Source organism: Pseudorca crassidens, chromosome 11, assembly GCF_039906515.1.
Source record: "Pseudorca crassidens isolate mPseCra1 chromosome 11, mPseCra1.hap1, whole genome shotgun sequence".
Taxonomy (NCBI): domain Eukaryota; kingdom Metazoa; phylum Chordata; class Mammalia; order Artiodactyla; family Delphinidae; genus Pseudorca; species Pseudorca crassidens.
In genome coordinates this window covers 99,602,299-99,626,036 of record NC_090306.1, presented here as the reverse complement: position 1 = coordinate 99,626,036, position 23,738 = coordinate 99,602,299, and the positions used below count along the sequence as shown (strand labels likewise).

The window sequence follows — 23,738 nt, the reverse complement described above, 5'->3', positions numbered from 1 at the left end:
AGTGGCTCTGGGGAGGGTGGCCTGTTCCATTTGAAGGCTGCTGCCTCCAAAAGCAAAAGCTTTGGGGCTGGGACTGAGACCGAGGAGGTAGAGGTTGGGGCAGGGAAGCAGACTCTAGAGCCACTTTGGAGAGGGGACAACAAGACCTGGTGACCTACTGGCCTCAAGGCATAAGGGTGAAGGGATGTCCATGCCCCCATCCAGTGGACAGAGGCTGGTTTCAGTAAACAGAACCAGATGTACAGGAGTAGAGAGGCAACGTGGGGGGAAATCCAGGTGGCAATCAGGGGGAGGTGTCCCAAAGGCAGCCGAGAGAATGGGTCAGGTCTCAGGAGATAGGTTGAGGCTGCAGACAGAGGATGGGGAGAAACTGGGAAGGCTGTGGTGGCCACAGCGGCAGGAGGAATGAGGTAATCAGGGAAGGTGTGCTGAGAGGTGACCAGGGCACCCGTGGTGAAAGGCTCTTAAGGAAAGGTCTCTTTCCCTCCTCAGCTGCTGCTGCTGCCCCTGGGTGCCAACCCCAGCATTCATCTGGGTCCATATGGAATTGGACCTTTCCTGGTGGGCTCCACTTTAGGGAAACCTGATAGCAAATTCCAAACCAATAAGCGCAAATAAATGAGGGGTGATTACTGACAATAGGAGAGGGTACACCACGGGGTGCCTCCAAATAGCATCTCCTCCAGTACGTTTTAAGTGCTTTATAGGTCATTAACTACTTGACAGAGAGAGCTTGACACTTAAAGCAAAGAATTCTGCGCCTCTGCCAGGGAAAATCAATCAGAAATGAAGATAGAGCATCACTTGCGTTAAGATGTACAGGGTGGGCAAACGGGATTTGATTTACACATAATTTTAAGGTCCTCTCCATTGTATAAACTGAGGCAATGTGTATTTGAGGACATTTATAAATCCCAAACTGGAGTTTAGAAATATTTAACTTCCCCGCGGCCTTTTTTTTTTTTTTTGGTTGTTGTTAATGAAATATTTCAAAGATGGGAAAGTACGGAGACAGGCTTAAACATCTAAGCCCATCATCTGATTCTGTCAAATAAAACCATAACTATATAGCTAAGACTGAAGCTTTTAAATGTTACTTGTTTTTTAAAATGTTGTTTGTTTATTCTTCCTGGCTTTTCAAATTCTATCTTCTGTCCCCACCTCTTCAGGGAGACCTGAATGCTGACCACCCACCCCTGCCTAAGACATCACTCCTTCCTCTGAAATCTGAGAGTAATTACTGCCTCTTTAATTAACTTGGCAATTAATCACCACCTGCTGGTGAAACAGCTTTTATTGTCCTTGTCCATCTTGCATGTGGGATGCAGGTGGGGGTGGGGGTGGGGGCCAGGCAGGCAGGGGGAGGAGGGAAGGCAGGCTGGGCTCTCCTCAGGGTCCCAGGCTGAGCAGGGTCTGCTGGAAGGAGAGGCTTGATATCCAGGGGGTCAGCTCCCTCCTGGCTCTGTTTAGGTAGCTGCCAGTTACCAGGAACTGAGATGAGCTGGAGAGAAGTCCCAAAAGAGCAGTGGGCAGCTAGGAGGGTAACCTACCCTGTGCAGCTTCAGGGCCCCTGCTCTGCTTCCCTCTGACCAGAATGGTCTTTCCATATTGGGTCTGGTTGTGGGTTGCATTGTGACCCCAAAAAAGATATGTTGGAACCATAACCACCAGTACCTGTGAATGTAACCTGATTTGGAAATAGGGTCTTTGCTGATGTAATGACTTTGAGATGAGGTCATACTGGATTAGAGTGGGCCCTAAATCCAATGACTGGCATCCTTGTGAGAAGGGCATGTGAAGACAGAGACACAGGGAGAACTCACTGTGCCACCAAGCTGGCTCCTCTGCACACTTGGATCTGACTGCCCAGGATCTCAGCATTTCTTTAGTCGATTAACCCTCCCCCACCCAACTCCAGCAGCAGCTCCTACATCCTCCTCTGTCAGAGGAAGCTCTCTCCCCTATCCCATATCAGAGACCACCCTGCAATCAAAACGACTCTCTTGGGAGGTGGAGGTTCCCAAGTACTGCCCTCCCCCCAGAACAGCGTGCCTGCTCAAGTCAGTTTGCTTAATGATAACCCCTGTGGTTCCCCCAGGAAAATCCTCCCACATGCCCGCAAACCCCTCAGAAGCGGGCAAGGTACACTGGTTTGAGCAGAGTGCTTTTAACTTCCGCTGTGATTGGGGGGGAGGGGGTGGTCAGAGAGGGAGAGGGCGCTGCAGGCTACCAGGATTTTAACACGAAGGCAGGGCCGTCTCACTCGTACTGCCAAACACAGCGTTCGGTGCAGCCTGTTCATTGAAACGATTCACCTTCTAACCCATCTGATCTAATCCACTCCCTTTTGATAGATGGGAAACTCAGGCCCGGACACTCCACAGGGCATCGCTGTGTAGGGATCTGAGGTCCAGTGATGTAGCATGTCCCAAGTGACAGCGTTTCTCTGCACCTCAGTCTCCCCATTCTAGAAGGAGAATAGTAATACCACCCTCTAGGGATGTTACCAGCCTTAAAGACAGCTCTAAAAACCTGTATGTACATTTTCCATGAATTCAATCAACATGTTCTGAGCGCTTCCTGGGTGCCAGGTCCTGGGGATACAGCGGTGAGCGGCACAAACCCGGTGTCCTGACTTCAAGGTGCTACCTATTTTGTAGAAAAAGACAAAGAAACGCATTACCCTCGAGGTAGTTAAGTGTTATGATGGGGTGTACAGAAGCAGTGAGGAAAAGGATACAGATCTCAGGAGGACCCAAAAGAGTAGTGGCGGACACAGGGGAAAAGAAAAGGCAAAGAATGGATCCCGCAACCCCACACCCCCACTGTCTGCACCCCTTCTTTGCCTTAGCCAATCAGGCGCCAGCATCGCCGGCCTGCCGACTAATCAGGAGCCGGAACAGGAGCTCGAGTCGCAGACCAAGGCTTCCCCAGGGAGGGCGGCCGGAGCCCGCGTGCCCCGCCCCTCCAGGCCCCGCCCACTCCCCGCCTAAGGCCCGCCCCGCCGCGGTCAGCCGCGCCTGCCCGGAGTTCCCTGGCCGGCGGCCGGCCGCTGGGGCCCAGTATTGTCTTAAGGGCCGAAAAAAGAGGAAAGGGGGGAGGGTGGGGAACTGCCAAGTGACCGGCAGAGGATATACAACATTTTCTTTCACCATCGACAATCTTGCACCAATGTATGAAAGAGACGGTATCGCCTGGACAGGAGCGTGAGGCCGCGGGCAAGGTAAGCAGCCCCCCGCGGGCGTCTCCGGGCGTGGGGGGCGCCCGGAGAAGATCGGGGCACCACCTCCCACGCTGAGTGGCTGTCGCGGGGTCTGTGTCCCGGTCCGCGCTCTGAAGGGTCTCGTGAGGCTTGAGCAGTGTGGACGCGGCCCCAGAGATGAGGCATCTCCGAGGCGGTGTGGACGCGGCCTCTGAGCTGAGACGTGTTCAGTGACCTGGGGTCGGCCGAGGCGGTGTAGACGAGCGCAGGTGAGCGGGCTGAGGCACCCCCGAAATCCCGAGGTAGTGGAGACTGATCCCGAAGGCTGGGGTTGACGGTCCTCGTAACTCGCGGCGGGTGAGCCTGGAGACTCGGACTATGACTGAGGCACCTTCCAGCGACCCGGGGGCAGGTGAGGCTGTGTGGACCCGCGCCGCATAACCACGAGCAGGTGTACACGCGGGCGGGTGGCAGACGCGGAAAGTTTGCAGGAGCGCGCGGCGCAGACGGAGGGTCCGCGTGCCGACGGAGGCGCCGCGCTGGGGCTGGGACCCCGCTCGCCGCCGCCGGCCTCAGCCGCTTCCCCGGGCCAGAGGCGCCCTGGGGGAAGCCCAAACCCCAGCCTCAGCTTCTGCAGCTGAGGTGGCAAAGGGAGTTGGGGAGGCAGTAACTGAACTGAGCCCTAGAGGAAAACCAGAGGTTGATTTCGAGCCTCTCAGGCAGGTCCGCCCAGCACCTGCTCTGTCCCCGCTGAAGCCTGGGGCATCTCCATTTCACCTGTGAGGGGCAGAGCCAGCTTGGTGTCCAGACACGCGCTGGTCATCAGCTGAGGGGACTCCAACCGGGTCTGGTCCAAGCCCGGAGCCCTGCTCCTTCTCTCCTTCCACTTCTGCCTAAGGGAGGAGGAAGGGCGCCAGGATGGTGCGGGGGGGGGGGGGGGGGAGCGCAGATGAAACCTGGGGGTGGGGTGTCAGGAGGCCCTGGATCGGGACCCCCGGATCTGCCTCCCCCTGCCCCTTTGTGGCTCCCAGTGGCCTCACAGCATCAGGCAAGGGAATGAATGGAGGAGGGAAGGCGGTGGCGGGGGTGGGGGGGCGGAGAGTATGGGACAAGTGAATCTAGTGCTCACCTACCTCGACCCAGGGGAGCTGTGTCTGGCGCAGATTAAGTGGGGCAGGGTAGCTATGTGACACTCTTCTGTAGGAGAAGAAAGACACCCAACCCCAGTCTCTGCCACAGGGGAAAGGCAGAAGGGGGCCCAGAGGCTGGAGGGACACCTACAGGTCCAGGGTGCTTCTCGGGGTGGCCCCACCTCTCTGTGCCTTTTGGCCCCGTTCTTACTTTCACACACCCTCCTAGTCTCTGTGATTCCTCACAGGTCCTTTGCACATGTTATTTATGTTTTTGATCAACAAGTAGTCATCAAACATCAACTGTGTCCCAGGCACAGGCAACTCGGTGGTGAACAAGACAAACCCCGTCTCTGCCCTCACAGGACTTCAGACCAGTGCAGGGACATAGCTGGTGAACAACAGTCAGGAAAGGAATGGGGACAGGAGGCAACCTTGAGTGGGCATGAGGAAAGGCTTCTCTGCAGAGGCGACAGTGAGTCAGAAGGGTTAATGCCTCATCATCAGTTCTTCCTCCTCCAGGAAGCCTTCCCTGACCTCCCTGACCTGACACTTTCCCTATGCCAGGCTCTCATAGCCCGGGAACCAGTCCCTCTGTGGATATTCTTATGTCATTATTGGGTTGATGTTTGTCTCCTCCCATCAACTGTAAGAGGCATGAGGGCAGGACCTGAATCTCTTCTGGGTAGATGGTAGGCCAAGCGAATAAAGGATGAGTAGAATTTCCCCAGAAAAACAGGAGCTGCTCAGCCAGGTCAGGCATCCTGACGGCAGAAACTTTTCTTTCCCCGTCCCCGGCCTGAGTCCTGGGCTCCACACCCCATTTGCTGTTCAGAGATACAAAGTAAAAGAAACCAGCAGGCCCGGTGAGGAAGAGAGCAGGAAAAGGCTTGGCACAGATGGCCCACTGGAGCGCCGAGCCTGGCCCTCAGGAAGGGAAGAGACCCTTCTGGGGGGAGGCCTGGGGACAGGTGACTGTGCTGTTCTCTGAGTTCAGATCAGCCTACTCCTCATTTTTCTGTCCCAGCTCTGGGAGGCTTGGTTTCCTTCAAATGCCACTCTGGGAGAAGGTGGTGGCCAGCAGGGTCCCCAGGATGGCCAGGGTACAGGGCCACAGTAACTCCCCTCCTCCCCCCACATCTTGGACAGACAGGACCCTGGGCAGTGCCTCTCTCATCCGGAATCAGGCCTCTGGGCCACACATAGTAGCCCAGGTGATCTACAGTTCATTTAAACTCCTGGCTGGAAAGTAGGAATCAGGCTTAGAGGGGCAACTCTTATTTTCATTTTTCATCGTTTCTACGCTCAGTGAATTCCTCCTCCCCTGGCTCTGACAGACCTGTGCGCCTGGCAGCTTTCCTGTGGCAGATTATGCTCTCACAGATGCCTGACAGAGCTTTTAGTGCCCCCCCATCCTCCCCACTTCAGGGGACTGAGCGGCCTCCACGCACAGCTAGAGAGTCTGCATGCTTTATTCAGGCCCTGGCAGCGAAGGAATAAAAACGGGCTCCCCACCCAGCCGCCCAGCCAGCCCTCCTGACTGGAATTGCTTTAAAAAATTAACTCGCAGATATGGAGATATGTGTATATGTATCGCTGATCACTATGTTATAAAGCAGAAACTAACACACCATTGTAAAGCAATTATACTCCAATAAAGATGTTAAAAAATTAAAAAAATAATAATTTGCAATGATTTACTCCCTTTTGTTCTATGGGGATCACCAGCATTTTAAAGATGTATTTAGGGGCTTCCCTGGTGGCGCAGTGGTTGAGAGTCCGCCTGCCGATGCAGGGGACGCGGGTTCGTGCCCCGGTCCGGGAACATCCCACATGCCGCGGAGCGGCTGGGCCCGTGAGCCATGGCCGGTGAGCCTGCGCGTCCTGAGCCTGTGCTCCGCAACGGGAGAGGCCACAGCGGTGAGAGGCCCGCGTACCGCAAAAAAAAAAACCAAATAAAAAGAAAAGATGTATTTAAATCAGATTCACTGCTCCCAGTTAAACCTTAACTGCCTCCCCCTCGACCCAGCAGAAAGAGCACTGGATTTGGAGTCGGGCAGCGACTCAGCAGTTCACGCCAAGTTCTGCTAATGACGAGCTGTGTGACCTTGGGCAAATTACTTAACCGCTCTGCGCCTCCATTGGCTCCTCTGGTAACTGAGGTTAATGATAATCCTTCCCTCACAGGGTGTTGTGAGGATTAAATTAGATAACGTTCAGGGAAGAGGCATGCAATGCCACGCCTGTGTTTTCTGTTCCCCAGTACTGGCTGTCCCTCTAATTAGCCTGGTGACCTTGGGTGGGCCACTCAGCCACTCTCGGCCCTCAATTTCTGCATCTGAAAAGCACAGGGGTTGTTCTAGGAGATGATGCCACTGAGCCCCCCACCTCCAGCCCTGAGCCCCCACTCACCTCCTCCTGCCCTCTGCCAGACACCTTCCCTTGGCCACCCCTTTCCTCTTTATCCAAGCACTCATCTCTAATTGGAGGTGGTCCCCTCCCCAGCTGCCTCTCCTCCTGGCTCCCTGTGAAGTCTGCAGGGTTGGGCCCCAGGGGCCTGCCGTTCTTGGCTCGTTTTCAGGAGCAATTAGCTACAGGCCTTGGAGGTGGCCTCAGTGGGCGTGTGGCCAGGCCACTGGAAGCCAGGACTCTGCTCCGTCTGTGGCCTGCGGGGCTCCCCCAGGCCCGGGGGTCCCCATTGCCAGTGGTGGGGAGGCAGATTCCCAGGCAAAGCCATTTCCATTTCTGTACTTTATGACTCCTCGAAGCCCCGAGTCTGAGTGTAAATTAGTTCTACCCTGTGCTTTTGTTGGCAACTGTCTGTTCCTTGGAAGCGAGGGGCTTTGTCAGGAAGAACAAAGCTGTTTGGTGTTTTTCTGATTTGGGGGAAGCGTGCTCCTGTGGGAGGGCTCATCGCTTCTCAGTGTCAGTTCCGAGTCCTTGGTTCTCAGACTTGCTGGTTTTGTTTTGGGTTTTTAACTCCTATGGCTTAAGAGTCACATATGTTTGTGTGTGTGTTGGCTGAGGGATTTTTTTTTTCCCTCCTTTTTGGCTTGCATAGTGTATTCCGTGGAAGCTAATTCCAGGGACTGAACTTTTCAAATCACTGCTTCAACAGCTTTTAAAAATCTGGACGTAGTTACTCCTGTCATCCATGTGTAAAGATTTAGAAAAAATTCCCAACCCGAGGGTGGGCAGCCTCAAGGATGCACAGCTCCTGGCAGCCCGCACTCGCCGGAGACCTGAGGTCAAAGCCGAAATGTCGAGCTCCTCTTGGGACGGGAGGGGGCGGGAGGAGTGCGGTCTGCTCGGTGCCAGACATCTGGATATTTAGAAAACATCTGGGTGGCTGGATTTTTCAGGTTTCTGCCTGACATTTAATATCACAAACATTGAGCCTGCCTCCCGTCGTCCCCTGCCTCCCAAACACACCCAGCCCCTTCCCTCCCCTTCCTGACGGGTAAGAAACATCCATTCTTTCCAATTCCCCAGCGTTTCCCCCCTACCGGAAATCTGATGGGCTTATGACATCATGGCTGGCTGCTGAGCGATGAAGTGGATGCCACAAAGAAATCCGACATTATCAGATGGATTCTGAAATCAGTTTCCCTCTGGCTGTAGTAACAGGCGTGGAGTCAGGAGAATATGAGCTTTGTTTAAAAAAACAAAAAATAAAACTAGGACCTGACCTGTATTAAATACAATTTCTTAAAGCAAACAGACCTTTTGGACATCATCCTATTTTAATAGAAAATGCTGGATTTTATGAAACGAAAGCGGCTAATAAATCAGTCCTGAAGCTGCCTGTGAACGTTCCATTTCTGTTGAGTTTTGTGTGTCCTTATTCACTAATAAAGGAGGAACTGGGAATGGTTTCTCTCCCTTCGTTATTCAAATGGGATAGCTTTTTATTTATTTATTTTTTTGAGCCAATAAAATTCATTGGGTAAATTGCTGGTTTATGTTTTTCTAGGAATCCATTTTTATGGAGTGACCTTGGACCTGACCCGATCTGCAAACATTGTATTTCCCTCTGCTGGTTTTTCTGGCTGTGAAACTGTTAAGAGGATGCAGTTAAGCCTGATTTTCAGTCTCCTCTCTGCAGGGCAGGGCCGGGACCTGGTGAGCCAGGTCGGTTCTTGGGATGAAAAACCACTTTGAAAGGATGAAGGAGGGGAACAGACAGTGAAGGGGCCTGTGACACGAGCCCCAGGGCAGCCTGGGAGGACGGATCCACTGTCTTCCCCATCCTCCCAAAGGGGAGCGAGGACCTCAGAAATAGCTCCAGGCTGAGGGAGCTCACCCCTGATTCAGGCTCAGGTTAGAGGAAGCTCTGGGTTCCAGGTGTTGTGCCTGCCAGGTCCCTAGTGCGGGCATGTGGAGTCTAAGGGACTGGGATTGGAGTCCTAGCTCCTCCGTGGACAAGCTGTGGGGCCCTTCACCTTGCAGCCTCTGCCCCTGGGAGTGGGCATAACGACCCCACCTTGCCTGCTGGGAGAAACTTAGTGCTGGGTGCTCCACACGATGCCCGGCCACTTCAAAGGGCTCTGGGGTCTGTCTCAGAGCCGGGAGAGGCAGGGGGAGATTCTGGAGCTGAGTCCACTGCCTCGGTTTGTTCGTGTCCCGGCTCTGCCAGCCACCATCTGCGTGACGACATTGACCTGTGTGACGTTCTCTGTGCCTTGGTTTCCTCATTCGTCAAACCATAATGATAATCGGACAAACCTCACACACGGGGCAGTTGAGAGAACTAATGTAGTTAAGAGCTCACCAGGCGTTAGCTCTTACGTGAGACGTGCCCCTGAGCCCAGCAGGTGGGTTGCTGGGTGGGACTGTTGGGCCTGGGATGGGAGTGGGTGCATCAAGCTGAGCACAGGTAGAGGATAATCGAGGACTAAATAGAGCACCGCTTCTCTCTCTGCACAGAACATTCCATGGCTCCCCACTGCCTAAAGGGAATAAAGTTCCCCTCCTTAACTGGGCCCCAGGTACGTCACACTTGGGCCTCATGCACTGTTCTCTCCCCTCATTTCTCTCTCGTTCTCCCAGCTGGAGCACACCGCCTTCTCTGGACTCAGTACTAATGGGTAGGTCACATTTTCGAGAACCTGCCATCACTTTATTCTGGGTACTTTACATGGATTAACTCATTTGATCCTCACACCAACCCATGCAGGGGATATGGTTATCATTCCTATTTTAGAGGAAAAGATGAGACTTCAGGGGTTAAGTATCTTGCCTCAGGTACCAGAGCGTGGATTGGAGCCAGGGGTTGGGCTCCTGCACCATCCACTTAACCCCAGCCCCACTGGCTCCATTGGGCCTTCCCCCTCCTGTTTCCCACCTCATCCCTAAAGCCAGAGCCCCTGCCTTCTCAGAATGCCCGCCCCATCTCTGTCTGCCAAGATTCTTATGCCACCTTGGCCAAGAGGCCTTCCCATACCACCCTCCAGCCATGTTATCCGAGGAATGCTGGCGGGGCCCATTGTGCCCCCCTCAGGATGCGGCTCTCCGTGGTTGGCCCGCGGGGCCCCGGTCCACCTTACCTACAGGTCAGGAGCTGTGTTATGGCCAGCTTTGTGTCCCTCACAAGGCACTCACTGACGACCTACTATGTGCAAGACGTGGGGACTCATACGGCAGGTGCCCACACCCAGCCTGGTCTTCTCTCCCAAACTCCAGGCCTGTCCAGCTGATGCGTTTTGCCTGCCACAGCTCCATTTGGATGGCCAGGGGGCAGCTTCGCCTCAGCAATCACAAACCGAGCTCTTGAAATTCATCTCCACAACCTTCCCCACCTCAGGTAACGGCACCTTCATTTTCCACTCAGTTCCTCCGGCCAAAAAACCTTGGGCTCATCTTTGACTCCTGTCTCCCTCTCTTTTCATAATCTCAAGCTCTCTTTCTCTCCACCCCACCTTTACCCCCATTCACCATCAGCAAATACTGTTGGTTCTACTTTCAAAATATACCAGCAGTTTGACCCCTTTTCCACCTGAACTGCCCACCTGTATGAGTGCAGCAGTCTCCTCATGGTTCTCCTGCTTCCCCCTCGGCCCACTGGAATCCATTCTCTATGCAGCAGCCAGAGTGACCCTGCTGGAACTTAGGCCAGATCCTGCACTTCTCTGCCCCAAACCCAGCAATGGCTCCCAGTTCATTCAGGGTCAAAGCAGAGTCCTGCCTGGGGCCCCCGCTTGCTCCCTCTCTGCCCTCAGCTCCTGCCACCCCCCATCTTGCCCACTGACCGCCATCATACCATGTGTATTCCCACCTCAGGACCTTTGCACTTGCTGTTCCTTCTCCCCAGTATCTACTTCCTTCTGGTATTTACATCGATCAAATGTCACCTGCTCAGAGAGACTTTCCCTTACCTCCCCGCCCCATCCTCTCCCCACTGGGTTGTTCTTTCCCTGCTCTGTTGCTCCTCAGCAACTATTGCCACGTGACCTTATGTTATACATGTATGTGTCTGTTACTAGAACGTAACCCGCACTAGGGCAGAGCCCCGCCTGTCTTCTCACTGCTGTATCCCTGATGCTCAATAAACATTTGTGGAATGAAAAGCTAGATGGATGGATTCCATGAAGGGACAGCAAACACTAAACACCTGGTCTGTATCAGGTTCTGTGCTGGGTGCTGAGGTGACACATGTGAACAGGACCTCCTGTGCCACCCACAGTGCCCTAGTCTGAGGAGGGAGACAGACGCCAAGCCAGAAATCAAGAAGCAGGTGGAATGGGGTGGTGTCCGGGAATGAGCTCAGAGGAGGAATTGGTCCAGCCGGTCCGAGGGAGCTTCCTGAAGGGGGGGGCATACTCAGGGCCACCTGGGAGGTGAATAGAAATTGGGCAGGGAGGAGGGTCAGGCAGACAGGTAGGCAGTGTGCTCCAGGGGCTGAGGACCGGCCTGGTGGGCAGGTAACCACATATTAAAGTCAATAGGGGTCAGGTGGGTGGAGAGAAGGGCAAGTTTTCCAGGTTGGGGTCACCATGTGGGGAAAGGCCCCGAGGTGGGAATGAGTGTGGGCGGCGTGGCTGGCGGAGATGGACTGAGGAGGGGCTTAAGTGCTGCCTGGAGAGGCGTTAGGAGGAGCGGCGGAGCCTGGGCTGGATCCTGGCTCTTTCCCTCCAGTGGTGTGATCCTGGATGCATCACTTCTCTTTTCAGCAGCTCAGCTTTCCCATCAGTGGACTCCTGACTATGTGCCTTTTCTGCTGCGTGTCCTGCCTCACAGAGAGGGTGAGACTTAAACCTGGAGGGAGGGATCCAGGGAAGAGAGGAGAATGCCAGGAAGAGCATGGTGAGCAGGGGGAACAGAATATGCAAAGACATGGGGCCTTTCTTCTGGATGTGTTTCTCCAGTCGCTCCCTCAGGGAGCAGCGAGGCAGGGAAGACAGTGAAAGGGGCAGCCTGGCTGTCCCCAGCGGAGGCCAGCCCTGGAGCATGCCTGGTTCTCCACTTGAGGGGCCACCCAACTTTGGCCTCACACTCGGGTGAGCACCACAGCCCTGAGACAGGCCCGCGAAGCTGGAGAAGCCAAGGCTCAGAGCAGAGAGGTGATTGGCAGCCACATTACCACATGGCTGGTAAGTGGCAGACAAGGGACTTGAATCCAGACCTACCTGTCCCCACTCCCTGCTGTCCTTTCACAAGACTGAGCCACCTGTGTGTGGGCCAGGTCTCGGGGAGCCAGGATCGCACAGGTCCATCGCACAGGTGTGAGGAACCTGCTCATGCCAGGCTCTGAGACTGAGTCCCATGCCCCCACCGCAGGGCTGCCGTGATCAAGGCCACTTCCTCCTTTGGGGGAGGTGAGTCAGGCCTCTGGAAACCCTCTGAGCCTCTCCCCTTGGCTGGAACTTCTCTGAAGACTCTGGAAGCTCCTGGAATATTCCAGATTTATTGACTCCCTGGAGCCTCCCAACCACCCCTCAAACAGGGGCTGTTGTTATCCCCATTTGACAGATCGGGAGACAGAAGCTCGGAGAGGAGCAGTTACCCAGGGGAGACACACAGGTTAAATGGGGTGGTCCTGCTGGGTTCATTCTCTGAGGCTGCTTTAGGGACAGAGGGCCTAGGCCATGTACAGCTGAGAGCTGGTGCTGGGGCCTGAAGCGGGAGTTTCACGGGGCTAATTTCAGCCTACACTAAGAACTTTCTTCCAGGTATGCCCAAGATGGACACTTTGCAGGAGTTTCAACAACCTCTGCAAGTGGAGGGAGGGGAGATTAAAGTCATGTTGGATTGAGCAGTCCAAGTTTCTTTGACCTCTCCAAGCTTCAGTTTCCTTATCTGTGAAATGGGGATATTAATACCTAGCTGTCAGAGGCATTAGGAGTCAAGGAGCCCACAAAAGGTGCCCAGTAAGCGCCACTGTCCCCTCCTGGGGCCCCCAAGCTTCCCCTATAACAGCCAAGCTTAGAGGGTGGAGTGGCAAAGGGGCCACCTCCAACAGCCCTGTGCCTGTGGAGCAGCCCTGCAGGCCCCGCTGCCTCCCTCACATGGGGAGCTGCGGGGGTAGGTCAGGCTAGGGGTTCCAGACAGCTGCCTCCTGGTCTCATGTGTCAGCTGGGCCGTGGGGTACCTTGAGTAACGGGGAGGCCCCACAATGACTTCTTTCTTTTTTTCTTCTTTTTCACTGCACCGCGCAGCTTAGTTCCCCGGACAGGGATGGAACCTGGGCCCCCTGCGGTGGAAGCGTGGAGTCCTAACCACTGGACTGCCAGGGAAGTCCCCCCGCACGATGACTTTTTGAAAAGCACAGCTTTGAGGGCAGACACAGGCCTCTTGCCACCACTGACACTGGCCTCCAGGAGGCAGGGCTCACATGTCATCTTCGTAATAACCTCACTGCTCTGAATCGCAGCCCCACCCAGGCTTAGCCCAGAGCCTCCCTGCCCTCCAGAGCTTCCTGGCTCCCTGGTTAGGAAATGGCTCAATGCCAGGACCCAGAGAGCTGGGGAAATCTCACTCCAATGGGCTCTGTCACGGTGCTCCAGGCAGTTGGTATTTATAGAGCACCTACTCTGTGCTAGAGACTTTCCTTACCTTTGCTCAAATAATTCTTGAGGTGGGCCTACCATCTCATGTCACAAGAGAGAAAGCCAAGGCTCAGGGAGAAGCAGCATCTGGGCTGAACAACATTGGAGCTGGGGTTCTATCCCCAGGGGTGAGCGTCCCCTGCATCCTGCATCCCCCGGGCAGGGCAGTGGAAGGAGCATTGGCTTTGCAGCCCTGGAGCTTGGTGGGTGGTGGTGGGGACTCTGGGCTTTGCAGGAGGACAGATCCAGGCCCAGTCCTGACTCTGCCCTCGTGTTTTTGCACATTCTGTTCCCTCTGCTCACTATGCTCTTCCTGGCAGACTCCTCTCTACCCTGGGTCTCTCTTGGCTTAAGTCTCACCCTTTCTGTGAAGCAGGGCAGTGTAGCCAGGGATCCACAGGCTTGGTTCAAATCCTGCCCCCGCCGAGCTTGGAAGGGAGAAGAATAAGGGACACAGCATGCAAACAGCGAACAGCACGGGCAGAGGCAAGAGGTTGTGAGTAGGCCCTTGAGAGCCGCATCAGCCGGGAGGGTGGAGCCAGGCAGAAGGGAGGAGGCCTGGGTTGGGCTGCCCTGTCACCATTCTGGGCCTTTGCCCAGGCTGCCTTCCCTGCCTGGCCTACCCTTCCCCTTCTCCTGTCCAAGCCGTCATGCCTTTAAGTCCCTGTGCAGTGGAGTTCCCTGTCCGTCTCTTCCTGAGCCACCCCTCTTCACATCCTCCTTCCCCAGTGTTCCCACGGCCCCGGGTGCCGCCTTGATGTGAGCAGTCGGTGTCTCAGGTCACGCAGGTTCGTGTCCTGCCTGTGCGTGGTAGGAAGGTCCTTGACTCAAATCTTGGCTCTGCCCCTCGCCCGTTGGGTGACCAGGGACAAGCTACTTCACTTCTCTGTTTTCTCCTCTGTAGGATGACAGCAGCTGCCCCCAACTCATAGGGTTCTCCAGGGGATTAAATGAGGTTGTGCTTGTAGAGCAGCAAACCACACCGCCTCCGACAGTCAGCCGGCTGGGACATACACGTTCGTGCACGTCATTATTAGTATCTGTGAGTCTCTTGAGGGTAGGGCCTTGTGTCTGGTGTCCTGCTCACTGCAAGGCAGAAGCAGGGGGCTTGGCGACAGCTTCCAGAACAAATGGGCAGCCTGTTCTCCTGTGCAAATGCGAGATCTAATAAAACTACCAGTAACCTACATAGTTATCGTGTATTGAATGCCTACTTCGTCTTGTTTAATCCTGACTAACCTTCAACGTGGGAATTGTTAGACCCAGTTGGCAGATGGTATAATTGAGGCTTAGAGAGCTTAGGCCTGGAATGCAGAGGATAAGCAGCTGAGTCGGGTTTTGCACCTGCGTCGGGCTGTGCGTTGGTTAGGACTCTGTCCTGTTATGCCCTTTGCCGGGTAGTCCAGATGCCCCCTTCTCTCCCTCCTGGGTGCCCTTCCCCATCGCCAGGCCACCCCTTGGAGTCACTGGGGTGAGGGGATGTAGACTTCGGGACCCATGGTGATCTGTGTGTTCATGGGTCCTGTACCCTGTGGCACACGCACACACATGTGCCTGCAGTGCACATACATGCGCACACACACACTTGACCTCCGTGGCCAACAAGCTCCCCTCACCGGTCTCCAGAGCCACGTCTCCGCCACGTCCCTGCAACCGCAACAGCGTGAAGTCTGTGTGAAACGTTTGAGTCGAGCTGTCACTGCTCATCGATTTGTTGGCCTCAGTCCCCAAGCTGATTTCACTGGAGATCCTGTCAGCTCATCGTGCATGGGCCCCACCACCCAGCTCACTGTCCCCAGTGCAGCGGGGGTGGCAAGGGAGGAGCCAGCACCCTCTATCCAGTCGCATCCGGCCCAGCACCAGGGAAGCCCGGGACCTTGCTGGGGGCCCTGGGCAGCTCACATGACCTCTCTGAGCTCCAGTTTCAGTGACCCCATCCACTCTGTCTACCCGGTCAGGCGAGGATTAAAGGGAAGAACAGGAGAATGTAAGTTGGTGGCGGGGGGTGGTATTCAGGGGAGTCCCAGCTGCTGGGGTCCACCTGGGCCCGCTGGGGAAGGTGCTGCATAAACCGTAAGTGGTTCTGAACCAAGTAGGGCGTGGGCCAGCCCTGGATCATCTTCCCTTGAACTCAGCTCTGGGAGCCACCGGTACCTGCACCCATCCCAGCAGCCTCTGAGAGGGTGTGGGCAGCCCTCAGGCAGGGGAGGGGCTTTGGGACTCTTCAAAGTAGCCTCATGGTGGGCCAGAGCTGCCAGTGGCCAGGGGATAAAGGCAGTGATGGGGCTGGGAGGACCTGCATGGGCGTTGAGCCTAGGTCAGGCCAGCTCAGGGAGGAGAAAGCCTGGACCCTGGAGAGTTTCACTCATTCCTTCCTTCATTCTGCACGTGTTTGTTGAGCACCTCATCTGTGCCATGCAGACCCCATGCTCAGTATTGGGTACAGGGCAGTGGACAAGACCCCTGCCCTCATGGAGATCACTTCCTGATGGAGGAACACAGACAAAAAACATAATAAGGAAGTAAAATATATTGTGGTCCAGAGTGATACGTGCTAAGAAGAAAAATAAAACAGGGAAGGGAAACAAGGGGTGGATGGTTTTTTTTTTTTTTCATTTATAAATAAGGTGTCCAAGGAAGGTCTAATTGAGAAAGTGACATTTGAGCAAAGACGGCAAGGAGGTGAGGGGCTGAGTCAGATGGCTCTCTGGGGGAAGAGTATTCCAGCCCGAGGGATCAGCCAGGGCAATGGCCTGGAGCAGGGAGCGGGGAGCAGGGAGCGTGCCTCACACGGTCAAGGAATAGCAAGGAGGCCCGCATGGCTGGAGGGGAGTGAGGGAGGGGGAGGCAGTAGCAGATGAGCTCAGAGAGGAAATGGGGGCCAGATGGTGAGGCCTCCTGGACTCACCATTTAAAAGGATCCCTCTGGCTGCTGAGTGGAGAAGAAACTGGGGGAGGGGCAAGGGCAGCACCAGGGAGACGGATAGGAGGCTGCTGAAAATAATCTAACAGGATTTGCTGATGGATTGGATGTGGGAGAGAGAGAGAGAGAGAGAGACAGGGAGCGCATGAGCAAGCAGAGGTGTCAAGGATGGCTCCAGAGAGTTCTGGTCAAACTGCTGGGAAGGCTGGCTGAGCCCAGAGGCTCAGCAGAGACCCTAAGGGAGGCCAGGGATGCTGTGAAGGGTGGGGGGCGGCTGAGCCCCAAACAAGCAGATGCCATGGCCAAGCGGGATCTCCAGCTTGGCAGCCCCTGGTGGATTAGAAAGCTGGGGCTTTCTGTGCGCATGGGGGCTACACGGATCCCAGCCCAGCCCCGGGAAGGGTCACCCTCTCTGTGCTCTGGACTGGGGGCTGGGCTTAAAGTGGTCCATGGCCCATATGAATCCTCTCCACACATCCTTCCTACCCGTCTACTCATCCATCCACTTGCCCACCCACCACCCTTCCTCCCACCCATCCAGCCCCACCTCAGCACCCCAACTACCCGGGTGCTGCCCCAGACACTGGGCCTGTGTCCGTGAACTCAGCAGGCAAGTCTCTGCTCTCGCGGACTGACACCTCATGTCCGGGCCTGAAGCAACTTCACGGGGCAGAATACGACCAAAGGATAGTCTCACTTCTCTCCAGTTTAAGGTCACTCAACAAGTTTGTGACTGCATGTGATCTCATTGTTGAACATTTCTAAGTCGTTTCAAGCAAAGTCTCCATCACTAAAGCTCTTTGGTCAGGTCATGTCACTGGTTTGGGTTCCAGGAAAGACTGACAGAATTGAGGGCCCCGTGCTGCCAAGACTCAGGGAGGCAGGGATGGGGAGGTCCCGAGGAGGTGGTCTTTAGACCCGACACAGAGGGAGAGGGAGCGTTTGGGGTGGAAGCACGGCATACCCAAAGGCACAGGGTGCATGGGGGCGAGGGGATTCTGCAAAGCCAGGTGGGCTGACCACGGAGGGGCTCATAGGCCCTGATGGATCATCTGACCTTTGTTCTGAGGGCAGTGGGAAGCCATTGAAGGTTTCTGAGCTGGGGGATGGCCCACCCTGTGCTGGCAGCACCACGGAGGACGAATGAGAAAAGGCAAATTGTTTTGAGACGGTAGACCAGTGAGGAGGCTGTGGCCTTGAGCAGTAGGGATGCTGAGACCTGACCCAGGAGGATGAGGGGTCAAGGGGGATGGATATGGGATCGGGGGTAGATCTGGTAAGTGGGGTGCGGGTACCACTTGCTGAGTTCCCACAATTGGCCACTTCGGATAACCTCACACCAGACGTGGTCCTACTGCAGCGCACCTAACTTGGAAATGTCCCTATCCACACCTGGCCCTCTGCACCACCAGTACCTGGCGTCATCCTGGACCCCGTCTCCCCTCCATTGGTGCCGTCTCCAAGTCACTTTGATTTTGGCTCCCGGATTCTTCCCCGTGTATCCCTCCTCTGTGTCTGTACAGTCACAGGCTGGGCCCTGCTCCTCCAGGCTTGGACTAAGGCCATGGCCTCCCCCTGGCCTTATGCCTCCAGCCTTGTACTGCTACTCCATCCCCTGCAGAACAGCCAAAGAGATCTTTCTTGAACCTGAGTCTGGCACGCCACCCTCCTCATTCTCATGGTGTCCCATTGCCCTGAGGAGAGCCCACTCCGCACAGGCCCTCCTCGGCCTGCCTGCTCCCCTCTGCAGCCCGTGCTTCCCAACACGTTCAGCCTCAGACTGAACTTCTTGTTCCTGCTTCACTCGTTTGGCTACGGTTTATTGTGCGTGTACTCCGTGCTCGCACCATGCTTGCATCGAAGGTTGGGAACTGTGTGAGAGTAGAGAGACTGGGTCACGGGGTCTGGGAACAGGTAAGGCCTTTCTAAGGACCAGACATCTGAGCTGAGATCCAGAGGACGAGCAGGAGGTGGTGAGGGGGAGAGTGTTTCAGGAAGAAGGACTAGCTGGAGCAAAAGGCCTGAGGCAGACACCGGTGGGACTCATGGGAGGAAGCAGGGTGCTGTGCACATAGCAAGGCCTCCACTACCTGGTACCCCCCCTTTGTCCAAAGTTGGCAGCTTGGGAGCAGCAGGGGCCAAGCCTGGGCAGGTGGCAGGGCCAACTCCTGGGGGCCTGTGGGGTAGACTGAAGTATGGGACATTTTCTCATTGAAAAATTAGCTTCATTGAGATATTTATCATTTTTTTAAAAAAAGCTTTATTGCGATATAACTCACATACCATAAAATTCATCCTTTTAAAGTGTATAATTCGGGCTTCCCTGGTGGCGCAGTGGTTAAGAATATGCCTGCCAATGCAGGAGACACGGGTTCGAGCCCTGGTCCGGGAAGATCCCACATACCGCAGAACAACTAAGCCCGTGAGCCACAACTACTAAGCCTGTGCCCTAGAGCCTTCGAGCCACAGCTACTGAAGCCCGCGCACCTACAGCCCGTGCTCCACGACAAGAGAAGCCACCGCAACGAGAAGCCCACGCACCGCAACGAAGACCCAACGCCGCCAAAAATAAATATATATATATTTTTAAGTGTATAATTCACTAGTTTTTAGCATATTTATAGAGTTGTGCAACCATTACCACTATCTGATTCTAGAGCACCTTCATCATCCCCCAAAGAAACTCTGTACCCATTAGTAATCCCTCCTCATTTCTCCCTACTCCCAGGGCTGAGTAACCACTAATCTACTTTCTGTCCCTATGGATTTGCCAATTCTGGACATTTCACATAAATGGAATCAGACAATATGTGACCTTTCTTGTCTGGCTTCTTTCACTTAGCATAATTTTTTTTTTTTAAGATTCATTCATGTTGTATCATGAATCAGTACGTTATTCCTCTTTATGGCCAAATAATATTCCATTGAATGGATAGACCACATTTCCACATTTTATTCATCCATTCATCAGATGGGTTTTTTCCATTTGGGACCTATCGTGAATAACGCTGCTACAAACATTCCGTACAAATTGTTGTATGGATGTGTGTTTTCATTTCTCTTGAGTGGATACCTAGAGGTGGAATTGCTGGGTTATATAGTAACTCTTTTTTTTTTTTTTTTAAACTTTCTGGCTGTGTCGCACGGCATGTGGGATCTTAGTTCCCCGACCAGGGATCGAACCCGTGGCCCCTGCAGTGGAAGTGCAGAGTTTTAACCACTGGACCGCCAGGGAAGTCCCTGTGTAGTAACTCTTTGTTTAACCTTTCGACAAGTGGCTAGACTGTTTTGCACAGTGGCTGCACCATTTTACATTCCTACAAGCTGTGTATGAGGGTCCCAGTTTCTCCACATCCTCTCAGCAACACTTGTTATTGCCTGTCTTTTGACTGCAGCCATCCCAGTGAGTGAGAAATGGTATCTCATTGTGGTTTTGGCTAATGACTGATGACGTCGGGCATCTTTTCATGTGCTTCTTGGCCATTTACACATCTTCTTTAGAGAATGTCTGTTCATATTCCTTGCCCATTTCAAAATTGGGTTATTTGTCCTTTTATTGTTTTTTGTTTGTTTGTTTTGTTTGTTTGTTTTTTGGCTGCGTCACGCGGCTTGCAGGATCTTAGTTCCCCAGCCAGGGACTGAACCCAGACCACGTGAGTGAAAGTGCCGAGTCCAGACCACTGGACCGACAGGGAATTCCTGTCCTTTTATTGTTGGGTTGTAAGAGGTCTTTATATTTCTGGATACAAATCCCTCATCAGGGAAAAGGAGTTGGGACACCAGGCTGAGGAGCCAGGCCCTGGGCTTCCCTGAGCTCCGCACTCCCAGTCCCGGCTGCCGTCTCCGAGGCCTCAGAGAGGGACTCCGGCGTCACCTTCCGCCTCCAGCTCCCTCGCGTCCACTGCCTTGACCCACTTGAGACACCGCACGATGAACACTTCACAGGAACTACGGTGTCTCCGCCCACCGGGGCCCGGGCCCAGCAGCTGGTTTTCATATCAAGGAGAAGGGAAAACGCCAATCCTTTCAGAGGTGACCGCAGAGAAGCTGCCACCTGTTCCACGCCCTCTGCAACACAGCCACAATCTCAGCTGCGACAGATCGGCTGCCTCTGCATCCCAGAGGTCAAGCCCGTAGCTTGCCCGGGCACCCGCCTGACAGGCAGGCAGCAGGGGCAAGACACAGGCTTGTCTGCGGGAGGGACGCCTGCCAGGGCAGCCACAGGCCCCTCGGGCCAGGCCCTCCCTCTCCCTGCTTATTTAAACTTTCCTGAACCTTCCACAGTTTGTAAGCTGAGCTCCTATAACTTTGAGAATCAAGGCAAATGGTAAAAAAAACAAAACCCAACCACGGCTGCTGGCTGACTTGGCTCAGACGTTGGGGAGTTCTTTTTCGGTGGCTGCCTGGAGCTGGGCGCTGGGCTGAAAACACAGGAGCAGTGCTGGCTGGGCCTGTCATGTGGGGGTCTCACCTCCCTCTACAACCATCTGGTCTGGGGTGTTTGGCCAGCCAGCAGCCCCCAGCCTCGTGCCATTGCTTGTGACTCAGTGTGTATCGGGGGGAAGTGGGGGTGGGGAGGGAGGTTGGCTCTGGACCACTGCAAAGCTGCTGCCCTCAGGGGCACAAGGTACAAAGAGGGAAAGGGGCCTGACAATTCAAGGAGAGGGGTCCCAGGCACAGCTGAGGCCTGAGGTGCAGCCTCCAGAAGCTAGGGAGGGATCTACAGGTGGGAGAGTTCTGAACTGTCCTTCAAGGAGGGTTAGGATGTCAAAAAGGCAGTAAAGGCATTCAGGCAGAGGACAGCAAGCACGAAGGCCTGGCACACTGGGGGACTAACTGGTCGGGGCTGTTATCTCGGGGGTGGACAGAAGCAGGTGAAAAGCCAGATGAGGCTGCCTGTCCCTGGGCCCCTGGTGCCTCGCCATGGGCCCACCTGCCCCGCGAAGCTCCTAAGCGCTAAGGAACCCTCCTGTCCCCGTCCCTAACTTTTGCCCCACCCCTCAGTCTGGTTCCCAGACCTCTCCCCTCCAGCCCTGCTGGCTGCTCTCCCAGACAGCGTTTTTCTTCTTTGCAGGATTGGGCCTCGGGCTTGCTCCTCGCTCCCGCAGCGCCCCAGCTGGGCCTGCCACCCACCACCTGCTACCCGCCCACGTGGAACCCCCTCTGCCCCTGCTGGTGTCGGCTTTGGCAGGCTCTGGGCCCTGAGGCCCCTCTGCTTGCTGATTGCTGATTACGCAGCAGCCGGTGGGCTTGGGAGCCAGAGCGAGAGATTTATTGTGGTTTTTAGGGGGCGTTTAGGAGCCGATGTGATAATGTCTGTGAACGCACTTTGTAAACTGTAACGGGGGAGTGCCATGCACACGTGAGGGGACTGTGGCTGGGGAGGGGGTGGTAGCCCAGCCCCCAAATGACATCCTGGGACTCAGCCTGGAAACCCCTCCAGTTCCGGGGGTGGAGAAGCCCTGCCGGGCTCTAGGGCAGGAGTCCCAGGCTGCATCTGCTGGAACGGGGCCTTCCTGAGCCTGTGGGCCCGTCTGTGTCACCAGGCAGCTCTGAAATGAGTTGTGAGCCAGAAAGTTGCCTGGGTCCCTCCCTCACCCAAGAGGCCCAGTTGCACTGCAGTGACAGTGACATGCTTCCTGGCTGCAGAGTGGCTAGGACTCTGGCCCCCCAACCCCCGCTGTGGGGGACTGAGCTAACAAAGGGGCAGCAGCTGGACTGGGTTGTCTTCTGGGAAGGGGAGCTCTGCCATCCCACCCGTCTGGCTAAATGTTATCATCTGATTTTCTAGTGGCAGATGTTTGTTGAGCACCTACTATGTGCTTGGCTCTGACTCAGATATGACAAGGATCAAGACAGACAAAAATTTCTGTCCTCACAGAGCTTATATGGAGGGAGGGCAAAGACAGACAGACCATCCACAGGAGAATAAAGATGATTTAAAATACTGATCGTTACTACAGAGACAGTAAAAGATGGGACAGTCGGGAAGTACTGAAGTTAGGGGGTCAGGAAAGGCCTCTGTAAGGGTCCCTCGCTCCTCTGTCCAGGTGGGCCTCTCTCTGGACAGGACTGCCTCCAGGACAATCCTGGACCCTGAGGGACTCAGCTAGTCCTCCCTCCCCACTGCCTGTCACTGCTACCAAGGCCTCTAGGCTGGGCAGCCTTGGGGCTCCCCGGCCTGTGGTCAAGGGACTGTCCTGGGTCCTTGAGCTTGGGACTGGCTGCCCTTACTAATCTTGAGAGTAACGAGCAGTGAGCTAATGCTGTCTACGTGTTCCTGGTGCCAGGCGCTGTTCTAAACATCGGACCTGAGTTGTCTAATTTAATCTACAGCACCACCAGATGGTGTGGGAACTGTCGTTAATATTCCTATTTTAAAGACAAGGAAACTGAGGCCCAGCAAGTTTGTGTAACTTGCCTAAGCCCACACAGCTGGTTCAGTAGAGCTAGGATGTGAACCCTCCAGGGCCCATGCTTTTCACTATTGCTGGTCAAGGTCATAAGCCTTGAACCTTATGACTGCCAGGCTGTGCTGAGTGGTTCTACACGCACGGTCCCACATCAGCCTCATTACAGTCTCTGAAGTCAGTTGATCGTCTTACGATCTGCTCCTACACTTTTTACAGAGAAGGAAACTGAGGCGCCAAGTGGGTGAGTCACAGCTGAGAGGTTGGGAAGTCAGGATTCAAACTCAGACCAGCTCAGGGGGTATAGATCAGGGGTAGAGCATTTGACTGCGAACTCAGAGCAGCTCACCTCAGAACCTAAGCACTTAACCTCCTGACTCTCCCTCCTCCTTATCTGCTGTCGTGTTTGTGCCCCCGAAAGCCCATAGAGGCTGGGTTGTTCCCCCATGTTGCGGATGGGCACACCAAAGCCCAGGAAGGTGTTTTTGCCTTGTTCAGGGTTGCTGGCTGTTGAGCCAGGCCTGCTTCCTGGCCCCGCACTGAAAGGGCAGCTGGTTGGGCCACCGTGTCCAGGCGGTGGTTGAGGAGATGGGGACAGGGTTCTGAGGCGTTGGCTCAGGTGTGCAAGGCTCTGCGAGGGAGGCCTGCCCAGAACCAGCGCTGGGATCGAGGTGCCTGCATCTCCTCCATTACAGACCAGTCCCACCTCCTAGACCTAGCTTTGGGTACAGCCCTGAGGGGGTCTCACTTTGCTATGGGGCAGGGACACTCTGGAGGGCCACAGAGGCTCCTGGCTTAGTGCCCTACAGTCTGTGACCTTAGCAAGGTCACCCTCTCTGAACTTGTTTCTTCTCTGTAAGATGGGATCCTGGTATCTGGCTGGATTTGTGACACAGCTTTTTAGAAAACTCTGTGGTGTACCTGGTAGCTGGAGAGGGGTGGCTGTTGCCTGGCGCCCACTTGTCTTCTGCTCAGGAAGCAGTAGGATGAAGGGGTACCAGAGACACTTGCCCAGGGGAGTCATCACAG

The 23,738-nt window shown here is 54.9% G+C and overlaps 1 protein-coding gene across 2 annotated transcripts in view; it reads left to right on the top strand.

Annotated features, from left to right (window-relative positions):
* Nucleotides 1–3,000: 3,000 nt before the first annotated feature.
* The window catches only part of TCF20 (transcription factor 20), a 189,043-nt gene continuing 168,305 nt past the window's right edge, over nucleotides 3,001–23,738 (top strand). For both annotated transcript variants that reach the window (XM_067698289.1, XM_067698294.1), the window contains exon 1: nucleotides 3,001–3,223. In XM_067698289.1, coding sequence (XP_067554390.1) covers nucleotides 3,176–3,223 — 48 coding nt within the window. In that variant the 5' untranslated portion in view covers nucleotides 3,001–3,175. The remainder of the gene's footprint in view (nucleotides 3,224–23,738) is intronic.